Source organism: Lissotriton helveticus, chromosome 9, assembly GCF_964261635.1.
Source record: "Lissotriton helveticus chromosome 9, aLisHel1.1, whole genome shotgun sequence".
NCBI lineage: Eukaryota > Metazoa > Chordata > Amphibia > Caudata > Salamandridae > Lissotriton > Lissotriton helveticus.
Window position 1 is genome coordinate 823,974,032 of NC_136070.1, and position 19,472 is coordinate 823,993,503.

Genomic DNA, 19,472 nt, shown 5'->3' on the forward strand with positions numbered 1-19,472 from the left:
ATTGGAGAAATTTATCTCACTAATGTAAGTGTATGGAATTCAGAATTCACAGACGTATTATGTGGTTCTGTCCTTATGGAAAATTACAGGGTAGGGCTCAAGGCCTCCACTAAAGATTGAGCCCTGATCTGATGAGAGACTAAGATCAAAGCACCATTAGGGAACTACAGAACTAGAAATTGGAAGGAGGGAAATGAATTGGATCATATGATTATACAAAAAAGTCTCTTCTCCCGGAAGGGGTTTTCTGCAGCGGGCACTGGAGTCATCAAGGGGTCTTCCTTGGCATGGGTTTCACAGTAGGCCAGTAGATCAGCAGCTGCTTTTGAGACCTGGTGGAGGACAAATGGGACATCATTTAAATTAGTGCCGATGTACCATTCTCTGCCTCTGTCCCACAACTGTGCAGTGTACGTCATTCCATTCAGCTCTCTTAGCTACATCCTCTTTCACAGCTCCACCACCCTTCACAACACTGGCCATAGCAGAGTCCACTGCCAGTATTTTTACGCTCTTCCAGTAGCGGCTGGCAGGGAACGAGAGTGGAGAGTCGGGAGTAGGAGGAGGGCACGGGGAGCTGTTGGGGGTGTAAAAAGAAACTACACTTACCTCCTGTTCGCTGCCACTGTCAAATGCAGCATTGTGATTGGTCTGAGCACTGTGACTCGGTGCTCAGATGGGCAATCGGAGGCTGGGCATGTTCCCCACCAGGCTGTGTAATGCAGCCTGGTGGGGAACATGCAGAGTGTGCATGACTGTTTGGCCAGCAGGAGAGGGCCGGCCAAGCAGTCATGCTTGGAGTGCAGCAACCACTCCACCACCTGGACGTCACAGGAGCCCAACCAAGCCCCGCCCAACTTGACAGATACTGAAACTAAAATGATATTAACAGAAATTACTTATGTTTTTATCATTTAATTTTTGATTTTACACTGCTCTGAGCGTAGTGGGGCAACACTCCTTCGTCTTAGCAGAGGAGCCGCCACTGCACTCTTCCTCCCCTTAAGCTCGCTTAGCGAAACATTCTCTACACCTCCAAGACACCTTGCAACCCTGCGCCGTGGCCACAGGTCATCGACCACCAGTACACTTGTGCTGTTCCCTTCAGCTACCTTAGCTACATCATTCTTCACAGATCCAGCACACTCCACAGCTCTCCGCCATTTCCCACAGTTCTTCTACCGCCATTTCTCTTGAAACATTTCTGGCAGATCTCTTGGCTGGACATTCTCCACAGCTCCACGCCACCCCCATAAGCCTGCACAATTACCTACAGTACTTAAACCTTAAGCACTCTTCAGTATTTACTTCATCTTTCTAGCTACATCAATCTCTATATCCTAAACACAGCGCATGCATTCATACACCATTGGTAACTGCTCCTCCACCAGTCAGTGTCTTGCGTCATTCCCTACAGGTCTTTGCAATATGCTAGCATCAAACCCTACAACTCCCATTGCCGAATACCCCACAGATAGTGGACGATGCTTTGGACTAGACTGGTTCATCCACGAAAGCCACCAGCACTGAGGTTCTAACTTCTGCTTAAGGGAGGTAGGATGGTCGATGGAAGGAAAGACTTAAATGAAATGCCTTTCTCTTTCTCAAATGAAAACGATAATGAAATGCGCGAAATGTAAGGCTGAAACCCCAATCTTACCTTTACGTTAACCATCCAATTTTGCGATTCCTTAAATGCTATGTATGTAGCATTTTTGGCTAGCGAAATATGGTTAAGAATTCGCAAATTACCACCAACTTTTAGTTGATGGTAACTTGCGAATTCTTCAAAAAATGCATATTTTGGCATTTTTTAAGGTGGCATGTGATGCACACACATGCCCATAGGGCATGTATGTGCGCCATATGCACACACATGTACATTTCAGGGGTGCAGCAGGGTGTCTTTGAGACACCCCTGCACCCTTGAAATAATTCTCAAATTGCGATTAGCAAATTGCGAATTCGCAATTTGAGAATTATTTCGCAATCATTCCTATGGGCCTCCTGGCCCATAGGAATGCATTGGAAATTATTCCTTAATTGCGAATTCGCAAAATGCGAATTCGCAATTTGAGAATTATTTCTAAAAAATAGCGATTTTTTTCATACATACCATTTTGCAATTCCTAAATAGCGATTCCCTAAAATTCGCTATTTAGGAAATGCAAAATAGTTTGTTGATACATATGGCCCCAAGCCACCAGACCGTTTGCTCAAATTCAGTTTTCCTATTCCATTTGTGGTAGGCTCTATGCAGTGCTTAATTTGTGCCAGTGAGTCGCGGTAGTGGGCACCATCCACTCACTTTTAGGGACCAGGACTTATTTTTCATTGTCAGAACTTGAAACAGGGAAAGGGAGGCAATGGCAGAGAAAGGAGGGAGAGAGAAAAATATAAAAACAGTGATAAAGGAAGAAATCAGGAGTGCAAAAGTACCCTGCAAGAGTGAGATAAAGAAGCAGGACGTATAGGATGATGGGAGAAAGACGCACAAGGTGGAATCGTGACTAGGCAGACTTCTTATTGGGTAAACCATCTGGCAACACCGATGCAGGGTCCTAAGAAAAACTTTAGGCCCTCCATCATTTTTTTTAATTTCCCTTTGGTTTTTTTTACGAACAAAACACTGGCTATTTACAAATGTATGACTTATTAGAGCATGGTCTCATAACCATGATCCCATCAGGAAGCTCACCTTCATTCGATCAATGTTCACTTCCAGCTTAAGTTGTTCCACTGTTTTCCTCGCCTCTGCAATCTTGGCCATGTTATTTGACATCCTTCACTGCTGACTTTCTGAAACTAGGAAGGAACAGAGCCAAAAATAGTTCAGAATGTTTTATAGTACAGGCATAACTCGCATTGATGTAATAGCTGTCCACGTTTGTACATATTGGCATTTTAAGCACATAATGAGATCATTTGCATTATATTTCCCAAAATATTACCAGGAATGAGTACTGAAGTTGTGCTTAAAAATAGACCAGTAATAATGCAAGTTGCGAGCTTGAGATAGAGTGGAACACTTCTTCATACACCAATTTACACGATCTTTTTCGTAGATGTAAATCAGTGTAAAAGTGGCATTGGTTCAACATCGGCTCTCCATATGGGCAGAGAGGCCACAATCCCCTGCCCTTTTCCCCGATAGGAAGAGCATCAGTCAGGCTGAGCAAAGGTCAGCCTGACCGACACTCTTCTTGTTCAGGCCAGGCAACCAGGAGTTAGACATACACTAAATGTGCTGGCACCTGCCTGGTTGGCTGAGCTGAACTTTGCCAGGCTGAGGATTTCACAGTCCTGTGGGTGTGACCTCCTCTGCCTGGCAAAAGTGCCTCAAGGCCCTCCCCCTTGTGATGAGGGGAAGCCTCAGACCTGGGCACTTCAATTTTAAGCCCTGAAATGCCCAGGACCGAGTGTCAATCAGTGGCACCTCGTCATGAAAAATAAATGGCAGTTTATTACTGTTTTATGTTTCACCCGCGTCCCGAACAAAGCATCAGGATGGTGGCGGGCCGCTGCTGAGTGACTGCATCAGGGCGGAGTGTGGGCTGTCTATGCACTGTTTAAAATGGCCATGCGTTTTGGCTGGCAATCTTGCAGTGGCCAGTCACACATGTGCACTGTAAACACCTCTAACCCTGCTGTTTTAAGCTAGCTGGGTTAGAGCAAGGGCAGGCCTCCAGAGCACTGTGGAGTGTTGAGTGAGGCTGCTCCCTCCAATCAGGGCACTGCTCTCATACTGCATAAGAGCAGCACCAGGATTGGTCATGAGAGTTGCAGCATCCAGTTCCTGTAAGAAGAGGCCTGGAGAGGAGGACATTGTGTTCATCTTCAGGCAAGTGCTTTTTTATATTATTTTTGCATGTATACCCGCGCTCACCTCCGCTAGATGCCAGCCGCCACTGATGAAAAGAGACAGCAGCCCAACACTCCTGGGACTCCCGAGGCTTCCTTCTCCTGGAGTAGCAGCGCAGGTAGATTTTATGTTTTTGAATGTTTGGTGCGTGCATGTATTAACCCGTTCCATGCTGCCATCGGCCGTTTGACATCGCGAGCGCTACCTCGCTGGTGCTGCGCACGTCCAACGGCCGACGCAGCCCCGCCCGCTCTTTAGAACGCCCGCAGCGGGGCGGAAAAACCGCCGCGGTTAAGGCGTTAATGTATGAATTTGTTGTGAGTATTGTGAATGAGTGTGTGTAAGTGTGTGCGAGTTTGTGAATACATGGGTGTGAATTAATGAGTGAATTTGTGTGCATGCATCGCCCGCCCACCTCCCTGCTAAAATGACCAGCAGGCACTGCATTGGTTATTTCAATACAAAAACAGAAATTTGAGAAACTAAGAATTTCATTTGGAGTATTACAGGTGGCCCGTCAAGCCAGCAAGTAGGTGGAGGCCATCACTTCCCCCTCTTGGGGCAATACCACTTGCCATACTTAACCTCTCTGGCGTGGATCTCTCTGCCTTCAGCGCATTCTGCTCTCTGCACTGATGGATGACGAGAGGGCACCATGTTTGTTTCGGAGCTCAGAATTCACTTTTTTGTATTTCTAAAACAAACTCATAAAGTGGCCATTTGTTTTAGAAAAACAAATAAACATTCATTCTCAGATGCATTGAGGTTTCTGGCGGTATGTCGGGATTTTGATTGATTTCTTTGTCAGAAATAGGGAAATTCAGTGATGGTCACACCGCCTTGTGACCTAGCGGTCCAGTGGCGTAGGGCACCAGATTTAAGGTTACCCTGCTGTCAGAAACCCTAAAGATACCTCACCAGAAAATGGGTAGGGTACAGGGTTGGATTGGTATCAAAAATAGGCCGGGCACTCTAAAAAAAAGTGGCCCACATTTGCAGATTGCCTTCCCACGAAACACTGCTTTGGGGAAGTTTAATGAAAAGAAGGGGAGAGGTCTCTGACTGAGGCAAGTTTTGCTAAATTCACATAGATAAAAAAATAGGCACAGGTTAGTTCACACTGGTGAACTACACCTGGAAACAAGTGAGGGTACTTCAGCTCAGGCCACCTCCCCTGCTCAATCTGCATACACTATGGGAGGGCCCAGCGAGAGAAAGGGAGTGACACCTCCACCCCGTTGGTAAAAGGGAGGCCCCATTGGTAAAAGGGAGGTAATAGAGGCCCATCTGACTCCAGAAAGGCCACTCAGGCACCTACTGGGCCGCTGGCGGCATCCGAACAGCACAGATACCGCCCAAATCAGCCCCCAGGCTGCCCAAAAAAGCCGCCCACCACTGGAACTCGGATGCCTGCCCCTTGGCCGTTGCCCGAGTGCCCTCCTTACCAATCCGACCCTGGTAGGGTAAAATCAAATTCGTGGCATATTTCGGTGGAGCCTGCATCCGCTAAATTATAGATGAACTCATAATTGTAGCAAAAGAACGTGACCCACCATTATCTCTGATGAAAGACGACAACATTTGACTTCTCTCACTGACCCAGGAAGTCAAACAAGGTCTCGAGCTGCATTCTCACGTAAAGGAAGCCAAGAGAAAGCAATTGACATTAACTAGAGGTGAGTGTGCCAGACAGTTCGTGGGGAGAACCAAGCCAGGGATTTGGCTTGGTCTACAAGCCCAAGTGCGAGGCAAGGCCACAAAAAAAATAAAAAACAAAAATCATCAGCTGGAAAAAGGTGGAGAATGAATGGACAGTGCACCTTTGTCCCGGTCCTTGCCCCACCCCCACCCCCACACATCCCTCCGTCTATTCCCTCTTATTTCAATTTCAGGTGTACCTTTATGAAGGTTATCAAATGCTTTATTCCAGTAGCTGTGAATGTTCTAATGATGGTGGGGAAACTGAGGGAAAGTCTGACATGTTACACTCTCTTTAAGTTTCCTGCTCAGACAAGGGCTCTGCAAAAGCCATCATTTCTTTTGACTGTCAGATCCCTTAAGGAAAATCTGACTGCCCTAATGAGGCATCTCAATGATAATTTCACACTGTCCAGACCCGAGAAGGTGGCAATCAAGGGGATAACTGAAAATTCAAAGGGCCTCCCACATTAACCCTGGCTTCCACAGGTTGCCACCTTTCAAAAGGAAAAATACTAGCCATTTGTCCATGTTTTAAGTCTGCAAAGACCCAGTGTTAAACATTAAAAAAACTTCATATAAAGTCTATATTCATGTGTAACACGACCTTTCTGTTTTTGTGTACTTTATGTGTCTGTCAGGGGTCATAACAGCAGCTCTGGATCATGTTTGAACATGCTTCTCTTTTTCAGAGTAAAGTATGTCTTGATAAGGGGGGAAATACCGGCCTGCTGGTCCCTCATTTCACTTAATCACCCTCTGTTGTTTTTTTTAACTTATATAGCGTAAACTAGACGTGAACTTATTGTAGAGCTTTACACAAGCACCATTTACATGATACAAGGTCACATTCATTTTTTCTAGGTAGAAGAAATGAAGTGTTTGCCCAGAATAACAGGATGTTGAGTTGATGCCAAGACTCGAACCTAGTGCCCCGGCTCCAAATGTAGCTCCTCTGGCTCAAAAGCTACATTGCCTCTCCGCCCATGTTGGTGTTTTTAAAGTTTTAAAACAAAGATGGTTTTCGCGGCCTGTAAAATGCAACATTGAGTTAAACCTCTAAGAAACATCAACTGAGTCTTACGTTTACAAGTAATACAGAACATGGCAGTACGCCTCATATATATAGAAGATTCATGGCTTCCAGTGCGCAAGCGAATAATGTTCAAAACTATGACACTGGCCCACCAGGCCCTCTACAAAATAGGTTGTGGTTACTTAAAAGAGAGTATCAAGAAATACAGACGAGGACGCATGCGACGCTCTAGTTTTGCTGTCCTGTTAACAATCCCTCGTTTTCGAAAAAACTTCGCAGAGTGGGGTCCTCCTTTATGGTCAGAGCAGCAAGTATGTGGAACCAGCTGCCTGATCACCTGAGATTAATAACAGAGGAAGCACACTTCAAGAAGGCACAGTAGACACATCTTTTTAAACTTTAGGACTCTGGAACACCTTTGGGTACTCTGCTCATCCTGACCTGTTCTTCTATACTGAGTGCCAGGACACTCTCCAAGTAGCTGCAAGCTATATAAAAGACATTCATTCATTCATAGACTCGTTGGGCCTGATTCACTAAGATAAACTGAGACAAAAGTCTAACTTTATGACTTTCGATACTCACACAGGGCATTTACAAGTAGTAAAGTTCAGTTAAACTTAAGTTTTGGTCTTAAGTTTCATTGAGTCTGTAAAAACCAACATTGTGTTGAAACTCTAAGGGCCCGATTCACAAAAATATATTGAGATGAAAGTCTAACTTTAAGGCTTTCGGTATTCACATTGGACTTTTGTCTCAGTTTTGGTCTCAGTTAAACTTAATACCAAAACTTAATGTAAACTGAGACAAAGGTCTAACTTTACTACTCGTAAATGCCCTTTGTGAATACTGAAAGTCATAAAGTTAGACTTTCATCTCACTTTACTTTGTGAATTGGTCCCTAAGAAAAACCAACACAGACGCATTGTCTGTTGGTCAGAGATGCCAGTAGACAATGCTTCTGTGCTTGTGTTTTACAATGTTGGTTTACACATTCACAGTTACTTACTGGGGGGAGGTGGCGAACTTGTGTTGTGGTGCTCGATTCAGATTTGCACTATCAAGGGCTCGCCCACCTCTAATATTTGTATATCAATATCTTAGGTCAACATTTACCTGCAAAGCATAGATTCATAAACATTAGCTGAATGTAGGTTCAGATTCTTTCGATTTATGGATATCCTTACAGTTAACTTCAGTTTTGGCTTTTTAATACGTTTTCCTTCCCAAGTACTAGTTGTACTGTGGAGACTTACTGCAATAATTCAAGTCTACATTGTGGATTTGTTATCATTGGTGATTGTTGTTTGTCATATGTACATGAAAGTAAATGGGTATGGGTTCTTAAACTATTTTAATGTACATGGGTTCCTTTTTTAAATATTTGTTGTATTTTCTCAGGTCATAGTATAAGACAGATATATATATAAATAATTCATACAGGGTGAACATAAAAAAAGAAACAAACCAAATAGAAATAATTATAGTTAGTTGATCAATTCATTAATTCATTGGCTAAGAGTTAATTAATTCATTGGCTAAGATAATGTACATGGGTTCCAAGGAGAAAGTAGTTATTTTACTATATATTTCATGCCTAGAATTCATCTTTACCTAAGGATATTGGACTAAATTTACTACGTTTTCGTGCAACGCTCACTGGAACCAAAGGTGCAGCTCTGAGTTGCATGAAAAGGAGAGAGCAAAATAGTCCGTATGTACTAAGATACGGCGCTGTTTATCTCTCGTCCTATTCTGGTGCATTTCTGGCTACCTTGCTCCTCTCACACACCTTTGAACATACTGCAAAGGTTTGCACATGATGTGTAGCATAGGTTTAGTATTGGAAGAGTACCCTTACAGTATAAAATAGTATGGTTAAACATAGTTTAATACTTTTGCAAGTTTGTGTGTATGCTGCATAGTACAGCACACATTCAAAATTGGAAATATTTGGAAAGAAGAAAACTTTTGTCTAACATTACGACTGCCTCGAAGAGGTGCGATTTTTTATGCAAATTGCAGTCTGCCAGGATTAGTAGATCGAGAGAAAAGTCAAACCCATGCCAGGTAGTATAAGAACACCTATGTACCACTTATGGGATGCCCCCTTAATGTGAAATACAGCAAAGCAGTGCATAGTGCTATACTGTGTTACTTTAAGACTACTTTCCAGCGTAAAAAAGTAAATTCTAATGCAACACCTCACACCAGTTTGCACTGCGTTAGTGACGCACACCCTGAGTAGGTTATTAGTCAATCAAGGCAGGTGTTACTGGTTTTCATTGTCAATTGATTACCACTACTAGAATATCACACAAAAAATCCCCTCTATGGTTGAAATTGAAAACCACCTAAGAGTCTCTGTGGAGGGCAGCAGAGGCTAGGCATGTTAGCCCTTCTCTTTCTTTATTTGAACACACACCACTTCCATGGGTGAAGCTGCTCTTCCAGGGAGTCTGATATAGAGTGACCACTTTTTCAATAGCCAGTCCTAGGCATTTCACCTACAAATAATTACTATCAGGTGTTTTAGTCCAATCAGGTCAATAAGGGGGAACCAAGACTACAAAACCCAGAATGCATTAGTTTATCACAAGAAATGCCAGGACTGGAAACAGTGCTGATAATGACACAGAGTGAGTAGTTACCCTGATCTGATTCTATCACTGTTTTTATTTTACTAGTAGCTCCATTTGAATCGCTTCATGTATTTCCAGAGAACCTAAATAATATTTTTTCTGAACTCGGACATTCCCAAAAGTAGAAGTAAACGCAGATTTGATTTTATGGTCCCAAATCCTTCTTCTTTAGGTCTAGAGTGGCTTCACATGACTCCTAGCACATACACCCTTGTTCTGTTCAAAGTAGTACATATGATCTTGAACGACCACTGCTGCCCTGCTTAGGCACACATTACCAGTCTGCCTTATTTAAGGCAGTGGTGCTTTTCTTAATTTTTTTTTATTGGAGTTTTACAAGAAATCAACATCAAACATAGGATATGTCCTTTCTCATGCACCAACCCTACATGTTTCAGTGCCATGTCATTTTACAGTACAGTTCCATATAAATCAAGAAGGCCGTTTATAGCTTTTTGCTATATACCAGTAGCAGGACAATCACTCCAACAAGAAGAACATAACCACTTTATCTCAAGATGAAACCAGTTTTCCCCTCCCGCTCCTCCCCATCTCTGAACTACAATTAGAGAAAGAAAGAAAAGAGAAAAACAAGAAAGATAGACAGAATTAAATCAGGCTGCCTAGCAATGATCTATAGTGTTCTGTATATATACACTTTCTGTGTGGAAGTTCTACCCCAGAGAGAACTTTCCACCAGGAGGTCAAACCAGCCAGGAGAAGGCTGCTATATTAAAATTGAAACAGATGTAGTGCTCTCATTCTTGGGGAACAAGCAGTGAGAAGGAGACCCTGCGATAAGTATGTCACCAGAGGTCCCCAGGCATATTTAACATTTGTAAAGTTGTCTCTAAAGATGTCCGCCATTCTTGCCATGATAAGTGCTTGCCTTTAGCGTGCATGCCATTGAGTCAATGATGGAGCCTCTTTCTTCTTCCATGCTGCTACTATCGCTAATTTGCCACTCCTAAACATAATCCCATTATGGCCCTATCATGTTTGGTTTGATATTTAAAAGAGTCATCTCGAATCCCCGAGCAATACACATTCTGGACTTTCCAGAGTTGGGAACCCTCGTACATCTTTAATCTGGGCCAATATTTCTGCCCAGAATGGCATTATGGTAGGGCAGTCTCACCAGATATGGTGGAAATTCCCCACCAGACCACATCCCCTCCAGTACAGGCCTGAGGTTCCAGGAAAGATTCTCTTTAATTTCGTTGGATATAGATACCAATCATAAAGTTTCTTGTAGTGAGATTCTCTCATTCCTAGTGATTAGTTACTTTTGGGAATGTTGTTCCAGAGTTTCATATATTTCTCATCTGGTATTTCTTTACTCAGAAAGTGCTCCCAAAAGGAAATGTGTTGCGACTGTGGGGTATGCTGCGGTGGATAGTGGTACTGATCAGTAGAAGCGCTGAGCTCCTGCCACACTCAATCCAGCACCTCCTGAAGGAATTTGTGTACAATTTTACTTTCTGGCAGCAGCTCTTCCCTTTTTGGGTCGAAACTGCAAGAGCATGCGCTAGGGCATTTGTCTTGCTTGTGAGACACCTTGGCATACAGAATAGGGCTTGGAGCTAGCCCATTGCTTACCATTTGATGGCTTGCTTGACACTTTTCATTACAGCCTCATAATTTGTCAAGGCATGCCTAACATAAGGCCTGTTTCTCTCTGTGGAGCAGGGACCAAGTACTGATTGATTCAACTTAATCAGTGTCTATCTCCTGCTCCCAAAGTGATTGAGGTACTATTTGTTTTTTTTTTCACTTTTAGAGCCCTGATAACAGAAGTTGTGTGACAGACAAAAACATGCCCAGGAGGACAAGAAAATGACATGGATAACTTTCTTTTATTTTAGCAAGTCTTCTTTTCTTACTTTGCATTCATGTTTTCTTCTGTTTTTGATTGTGTATGCTGTTCTCAAAAGATGAGGATTATGTTATTGCAAAGCAAAATTGTGTTTTTTCTTATGTGTAATTTCTAAAATTATGCTTTAACACATAATCGTGCAGTACACTTCAGTCCAGTCCACTCACATCCTCCCCACTCCGATCCACGCCAGTCCACTGCACCTTACCCCACACCAACCTGCCCCACTCAATCCAATCCACTCCAAACGAATACAATCCACCCCACTTCAATTTAAACCACTCACCCCGATCCACTCCAATCTACTACACTCCAATCCTCTCAACCCACCCCACTTAATTCTGCCCCCTTCAATCTGCTCCTCTCCAATCCAAAAAATGGTCCCCACTCCAATACAAAACAATCTGCCCCACTCCAGTCTGCACTCCATTATGGCCCACTCCAATCCAAACCAATATGCCCCACTCCAATCCAAAACAATCTGCTCCAATGTGCCCCACTCCAGTCTGCCCCACTCCAGTCTGCCTCATTCCAGTCCACCTCACTCCAATCCAAAACAGCCTGTCCCACTCTAATCCACCCAACTCCAATTGGACCCACTCCAATTTAAAATAATCTGCCGACTCTAATTCACCCACTACAACCAGCTCCACTCTATACAAAACAATCTGCCCTACTCCAATATGTTCTACTCCAATCTGCCCTACTTCATTCTTCCCCACTCCAAATCACACCAGTCCAATCTGCCACACTCAATCACTCCATCCCAATTCACCCCATTCCAATCCACCACAATCCATGTCACTCCAATCCAATCCACCCCACACCAATCCACCCCAATCCAGCCCAATCCAATCTACCCCATTCCAATCCAATCCACTTAACCCCAATCCAATCCACCCCAATCCTCCCCAATCCATCCCACTCCCACCCTAATCCCAACCAATCCACCCAAATCCACCCCACTCCAATCAAAAACCAGGTGCGCCGTTCCAATCTGCCCACTACAATCTATCCCTCCAATCCAAAGCAATCTGCCCCACTCTAATCCAAAACAATCTGCCCACTCCACTCCAAAACAATCTGCCCCATTCAATCCAAAACAACCCCCCAATCCAATCTGTTCCACACCAATCCAAAACAATCTGCCCCATTAGAATCCAAAACAATCTGCCCCACTCCAATCCAAAAACAATCTGCTCCACTCGCATCTGCCACACTCCTGTCCAAAACAATCTGCCCCGCTCCAGTCTTCCCCACTCAAATCTGCCCACTTCAATTCAAAACAATCCTCCCCACTCCAATCCAAAACAATCCACCCCACTCCAATCCAATTCAACCCATCCCACTCTAATCCAACCAGTCTCAATCCAGTGAAATCCAAATTACCCCACTCCAATCAATGCCACCCCAATCCAATCCACCTCAATCCAATCCATCCCACCCCAACCGAGCCCAGTTCACCCCTCATCAATCCAATCCACTTTAATCCAATCCAATTCACCCATAAAAATCCAATCTACTCCACTCCAATACACCCCACCCCACACCAATCCAATCCAATCCACCCCACTCCATTGCGCCTCACTCCAGTCCACCCAACTCCAATCGAATCCCCCACTCCAATCCACCCCATTCCACTCCACTCCACTCCAATCCACTATACCTCACTCCAATCCACTCCAGTCCACGCCAACCCAATCCAATCCACCCCACCCATTTCATTCCACCCAACCCAACTCCAATCTAATCTACCTCATCCACCCCTCCTCACTCCAATCGTCCCTACTCCACTACAGTCTAATCTACCCTACTCTACTCAATCCACCCCACTTTATCCTAATCCAATCTACCTCACCCCACCCCAGTTCAGTCTACCCCACTTAATCCAATCCATCCAGCCCACCACAGTCCAATCCACCCCACTCCAGTCCAATCCACCCCACCCAGTCTAAAACACCACACTCCACTCCAATCAACCCCACTCCAATCCAATCCACCCCACCCACCCCTCCCCAATCCAATTCAACCCACTCCAATCCAATTCACTCAAATGCACCCCCTCCAGTCCAGTTCAATCCAGCCCCTCCACTCCACTCCACTTTAATTCACCCCTCTCCAAACCTCCCTACTCTAATACAATCAACCCCATCCCAATCCAGTTCACCCCAACCCATCCCAAACCATTCTAGTCCATCCCACTCTAATCCACCCCAATCCAATCCACCTCACCGCATTTCAATCCACACCACTCCAATCCAATCCACTCCATTCAGTCTCCTCACCCCAATCCACTCCACTCAGTCCAACCTACTCTACCACAATTTAATCCACCTCAATCTACTCCAGTCCAGTCTACCCCACTACCTCAATCCACTCCAACCCACTCTACCCTAATCCACCCCATTCCACTCTATGCCACTCCACTCTACGTGACTGCACTCTCTGCAACTGAATCACTGAACTCTACTCAACTCAATGCCACTCTACTCCCCCAACTACACTCTAGGACACTCTACTCCAAGAAATCCAGTATACAACACTCCGCTACCCCACTCCACTCTAGGACACTCCATGCCACTATCCTTTAGCCATGCTGAACAGCAGCCACACTTGTGTACAACATGGCAAATCCACATTACCAAAGCCAACAACTTGTGTATTGGCAAGACCTATTGGATTTGCCAATGCTTGTTTTAATTGCAGCTCCTTTACTCATTGAAGCCAGAATGAATGGCCACTAATGATCTCATAACGAGTGGCCTTTTAATTCCGATAGGGTCAGGGACCACAGTTACTAGCCCCATTAGAGTTATGTGATCCACAGAAACACCGTGAATCTCATCGCTTATCTTTCTCCCTCAGATTTCAGCTACTAAGAGCCACTAAAATCACCAGCTGAAAGTCTGGCCCAAAATGAGAACTCACAAAAAACACTGGACATGGCATTATTGATTACCCGGCAACTTCTCTTTTTATAGTGGACTCTCAAGGTACAACTCATAATGCTCTGCATTTTCCCCACACCTAGAGTTACTGCTACCCTTAGGGAAGAGTACTTTACCTCTGGTGTACTGGGAATAGGAGCAAGAAAGAGAGTTGGCCTGCTCTGGTGCGATGGACCATGGGCACAGCAAAGAGTTCATGTGAAAAGTGCCTTGTGGACTATGCAAAGTAAGTTACCTAAGATCTGTTTATTCACTGTTCAACTGTGGAGGCCAACTGGGACTTAACTAAAGAGTGCTGATGTAAGTCATGTCAGTGGCATTTTGCACACTCCAAAGATGACAATAAGATATTTAGGTAAACTATGCAAGACTCTATTTGATAATCCAAACATGATTCGATAGCTGCCTGGATCACCAACCTTCTCCTTACAACTCAGAGGCATGGAAACATTTCCCTTAAGCTCTTCAAAACGGAGTAATATGTACCAGCGATCTTGTTGGCATGTGGGCAGAAAGTAAGATTAGCTATGATAGCAACAAAAATAAATGTGGGTCATAGTATCAGGGGTTGGGAGTGGGACAAGAGTGAGTGACTACAAAACAAGGTCCAGCTCTAAGGAAGATTCCATACAGCCAATGCTCTGCTTTATCTGCATTGAATTTCAAAAGATTATTGATCGTCAATCATGCATCAATCCTGCATCTGAAGCAGGACATTCCCAAAATATAGGGGGAAAGTTAGAGTTACTATGTCTTTATGGTATCAGGAATAAAATATGACCAGTGTAGCTAAGACAAGTGAAGCCAAAATAACAAATAAAGGCAGCAAAGGGGGTTAAAACACTTTAAAGAACTCAACAAATTGCATAACAATTCTTAATTGATCAATATCTTTGTGTATGTTTAAGAAGAAAAAGCACACACAACTAAATACTAAAAATAAAATTACAAATGCACACAATGAAAAATAGGCCTCTATGGCACAACTTATATATATGTGTCAAAAGGGCTCTAAGGGCCTGATTATGAGTTGCGATGATATTTAACGCACCTGAAAAATAACGATACCATGGGGTACGTTATTTATTGTGTGCGATAAATAACACCTATTACAAGCTTGTGGGGAATAACATGTGTATTTTGGAGTTTAGCACACCAAAATCTGCATGATACAGTAAACACCTTATGGTTTTCCACTGTCAAATTGAGGCTTGCTTGGCCCACTGAAATTTAATGAAGGTTGAGTTATTTAGAACATCCAATACTTATCAGATGTGTTAAATACCTTGAAGCTCGTAATTCCGACCCATGCGTGCACAGGGTTTACACATGGGTCAGAATTAACCAGCCCACTGGTAATCAGGCCCTTAGTGTTAAACAATGTATATAGCCTGTTCCTACAATGTTTGTCAAGGAGTTCAAATAGGAAATTCTTCACAGAGTTCTCAACATAAAACACATTCTTCTTGTATTTTTCAAAGAGTTCCCAATTCAAACTCCCCTAGTGCATTTGTAAAAGAGCTCACAATGTAAATCTGTGAGATATCAAGTGGCAATTTGCTCACCAGCAGGCTTTAACTCCTATTGGAAGACATGAAGCTTTTCATAATCAAAAATGTTAAGTCTTCAGGCCAATTCATTCACTACTATCCTGTACGGACATTTTATAATCAATTAAGCAAGATTATTGGCTTTAACTTAAATTTAAACATAGCCATGTCATCAATACCCAAAAAGATTAATCAGATAATTTAGTTAAAGTACAAAAAAGTGATAGTTGGAATGCTTTAATTAATCTCAGCCACTGGTATTTACGTGGGCCTTATCCCAGTCCATCATTATTTAGCACAACATATCACATCTGTTTGGACCTGCCCACCGCAAATGTCCTGACCCTGCTCCAAAAGGGCGTGTCCATCCCGAACTGCCAGGTTCGGCCCGCATCACAGCCCATTGGTTTTTGTTCACCATGCCACCCCACCTTTGATCAAGCTCCAATAGGAACAGCCCAGCACAAACTGCCAGGCCGAGTCCTCATTGAACGAGAACAGATGCAAACCTCAACCTGTTTTGCCCTTGTTGTAGCTCTTTAGATGGATGTAGTTTCGTTCCAGTGGTACAGTGAGCACAGGACCAACATCTGGGCCTACCTGATGCAGTTAGGATTTTGCACAGAAATATACAATAAAGTAATGGGTGAAATGCTTGAATTATTCTCAGTCATTGGTAATTACTGCATCCCAGCCCATTACCTGGTGGTTAGGGCTGGAATCTTCTTATTGGAGCAGCATCAAAACAGATTTGCACATGGCTAGGCCTAAACTGATGTGGCATGGTGTGCAAAAAGCAATGGCTGGATTGCGGCCCTGAGTAATTACTACTGGCTGAGATTAAATCAAGCATTTCACCCATCACTTTTTGGTGTACTTCAGTTTGATGCCCAAAGTGTGATAGGTTTGCCCAGACATTGGTCCTAAGCTCACTGAACCACTGGAACTATGCTACACCTGACTGAAGATACCCTATCAGGGCAAACCCGTCCCTGGGTTGCTTGTGTTCTGGTTTAGGGAGGACTTGGCCTGGCAGTTTTGGCTGGACTGTTCCTATTGGAGCAGGGTCAAGCTGAGCTGGCATGGCGTGAAAAACAACAATGAACTGGGATGAGGCCTGAGTAATTACCAGTGGCTGAGATTAGTTCAAGTATTTCATCTATCACTTTTTTGTATACATCAAACAATTTAGGCAGAACCAAAGTAAACATTGAGATTATCTTTAACTTTCCATCTGGAGATGCCAAGCAGTTACTGTGCCAGTACCTAATAAGAGATATATGTACTAGGCTGCTTCCTATTGCATTTGTTAAAGAGTTCACTATGTAAAACGCCACACTATTGCATTAGTCAAATTGTTCAAAATATAAAGCATCTTCTTATAATGTTTGTCCTGGAGTTCACAATACAACCCCCATCCTATGCATTTATCAGAGAGGTCACAAAGTAAAGCCCCTACCTATTGATTTGTCATAGAGTAAAAAAGGTTAGCTATGGTTTTTGACAAGCAGTTCAATGAATAATGCCTTCCATAATATTTCACAATGTGAAAACCCTTCCTCTTGTATTGGTGATAGAGTTTCACAATGCATAGCACTTCCTATAGAATTTAACCCAGGGCCTGCATTAACAACATCCCTTTCAGTAATGAGCAATGCAACTAACTACTTCTTAGGCAAACCAACACATCTATTTGTCAATCAAAAGCTTGAAGAGTAATTATTAACATGGGAACAGAGCAAAGGCCCCTCTGTCACTTCGAATTCTTACAACAAGCCCTCACAGACAGCTGCACTGTCATTGCAGGCATGAAAGTGAATGAAATTCGAAACACAGGGTCTTGCAGATGGGGGTAACCAAAAACATTCCCTACTGAAATAATCTGCCAGAAACCATTATTGAAAGTCACCAAGCGTTAGCATAGTGTAATAGTAACAAACCCATGAAGGCATATTGGTCTTAGCATATGCTTTTCAAAATAAATGATTCAAGTCTTGCGCCTTTGTTATAACTCATGATAAAAAAGATCTAGGACCTAAGGGCCATATGTAGGTAATCTCTATTTACTGATTCTTAAATACTGAATTTTACAGATTCGGTATTTAAGAATCGGTAAATAGTATGTAGGTAAAAATTCTGTAAATTTTACCGATTTGGTAATGTTCGGTATTACAGATGTGTTATTTACCGATTCGGTAATTCCCATTCATTCCTATGGGCCTGGAGGCACATAGGAATGAATGGGAAGCCATTCACTATTACCGATTTGGTAAATACCGAATCGGTAATAGGGGGAACATATTCAAGGGTGGCAGGGTGTCACATTGACACCCTGTTTCACCCCTGAATCGTGCATGTGTGCACATGTGGCACACATACATGTCTGCCACTTGGCACTTTTAAAAAAGCACAAAATTTATTTTTTAAAGGTTTTCGATATTTACCACCAACTTGTAGTTGGTGGTAAATAACGAATCCTTAAATCAAAAATGCACTCACTTGAGTGCTCCCTACATAGGATTTAAGGATTCAGTAATTTACTGATTCGGTATTTTAAGGATTCAGTAATTTACTGATTACTTAAATTACCGAATCGGTAAATTACTGAATCCTTAAATCAAGCCACCTACGATAGAAAAAGCTAAATACCGGTCGGTAATGGCAAATTTACCGATTTTAGGCCGTTACGACCGGTATTAAGCTACCTACATATGGCCCTAAGTTTTTCCAATGAACCAATCCGGCCCACAGCCTTGATCACTGGCTTGTCACAATACCCAACTCAGGCCTATCCTAGTAAGCATAATCTTTGCATCACAAGCAAACTTTTGCAGCAGAAGCACACACCTTTTGCGGAATCAAATCTACATGTGGGTGGAGCCAAAGCCCCTCTGTCAGTAGTGTTTCTTAAAGCTCTTTTTCTGTTGATCACATAAGGTCAAGCAACAGTTGCGCTGTCAAACCAGTCCATAAAATGAAGATAAAGACAGGAAAACAGAAGCGGATGGAGAAAGCAGGGATGAAAAGAAATCCAGAGGTGAGATAAAGAAGAATAACTTAAAGCCCCTCTACTTATCTGTTTAAAAAAAATAGGCATTGGGTCACTGCTGTATCTGCCTCTAATTGGCGTTTGCATCTGGGCGCTATCGAGGTTCCCTCAAATTTTTCTAACTAAGGCAAGATGGGGTTTCTATAGACACCTCTTATCTCTTCTATTTGCTCTTCAACGACCATACAAAATGTTCATCCTGTCCAGTGAATCTCAAATGAAAACTCAAGACAGGGAGAATCGTTCTGCCTAATTTTAGGTTAAAATGTTATGATTTTTCTCCATTAGAAACCGTTTTTCGGGTACTCCCTCCATGTCTCCCAGGTTTGGACTGTTTCAGCAGCCTGTGTCCCTCACCCTCACCGCCTGCTCCAGCAGCTGTGCTTGATTGCACAGTTGGTCCCTTCACAACAGGTAAATTGCTTTCTCCAGCCCCAAGGCTGAAAAACAGGTTTCAGGAGCCCATGGGATATTCCAGGCCCTGATGCAATGTCATCCCCCAGGAGCCAAGGCAGTCAGACAGGTGTGACGGAGAGATGTGCATCGGTAGATGGAGTGAGACATGGGCAAGACCAGTGGTGGTCCCAGGCGCCGCATGGTTGTCTTAGGTTGCATCATTTACGGGATAAGCAACATTTTCATAATGTTAGTGACATTCTTCGTACAGATTACCATTAATATATTTTATGTACATATAAATAACTCATATAAGTATTGAGGCGCCGTGATGACAGATCTTCAGTTTAACTAAACCACGAGCAAGGGAGTAGGAAGGGGAGTGCGGTGGGTGGGGGCCGCCCCGGCTGTCATC

At 43.3% G+C, this 19,472-nt stretch overlaps 1 protein-coding gene across 1 annotated transcript in view; it reads right to left on the reverse strand.

Moving 5' to 3' along the window:
• Positions 1–200: 200 nt before the first annotated feature.
• The window catches only part of GNG8 (G protein subunit gamma 8), a 114,114-nt gene continuing 94,842 nt past the window's right edge, over positions 201–19,472 (reverse strand). Inside the window, exons 2-3 of the mRNA XM_078662205.1 lie at positions 2,699–2,805; positions 201–332 (exon numbers count right to left, since the gene is read on the reverse strand). Coding sequence (XP_078518331.1) covers positions 204–332; positions 2,699–2,782 — 213 coding nt within the window. The 5' untranslated portion in view covers positions 2,783–2,805 and the 3' untranslated portion in view covers positions 201–203. The remainder of the gene's footprint in view (positions 333–2,698; positions 2,806–19,472) is intronic.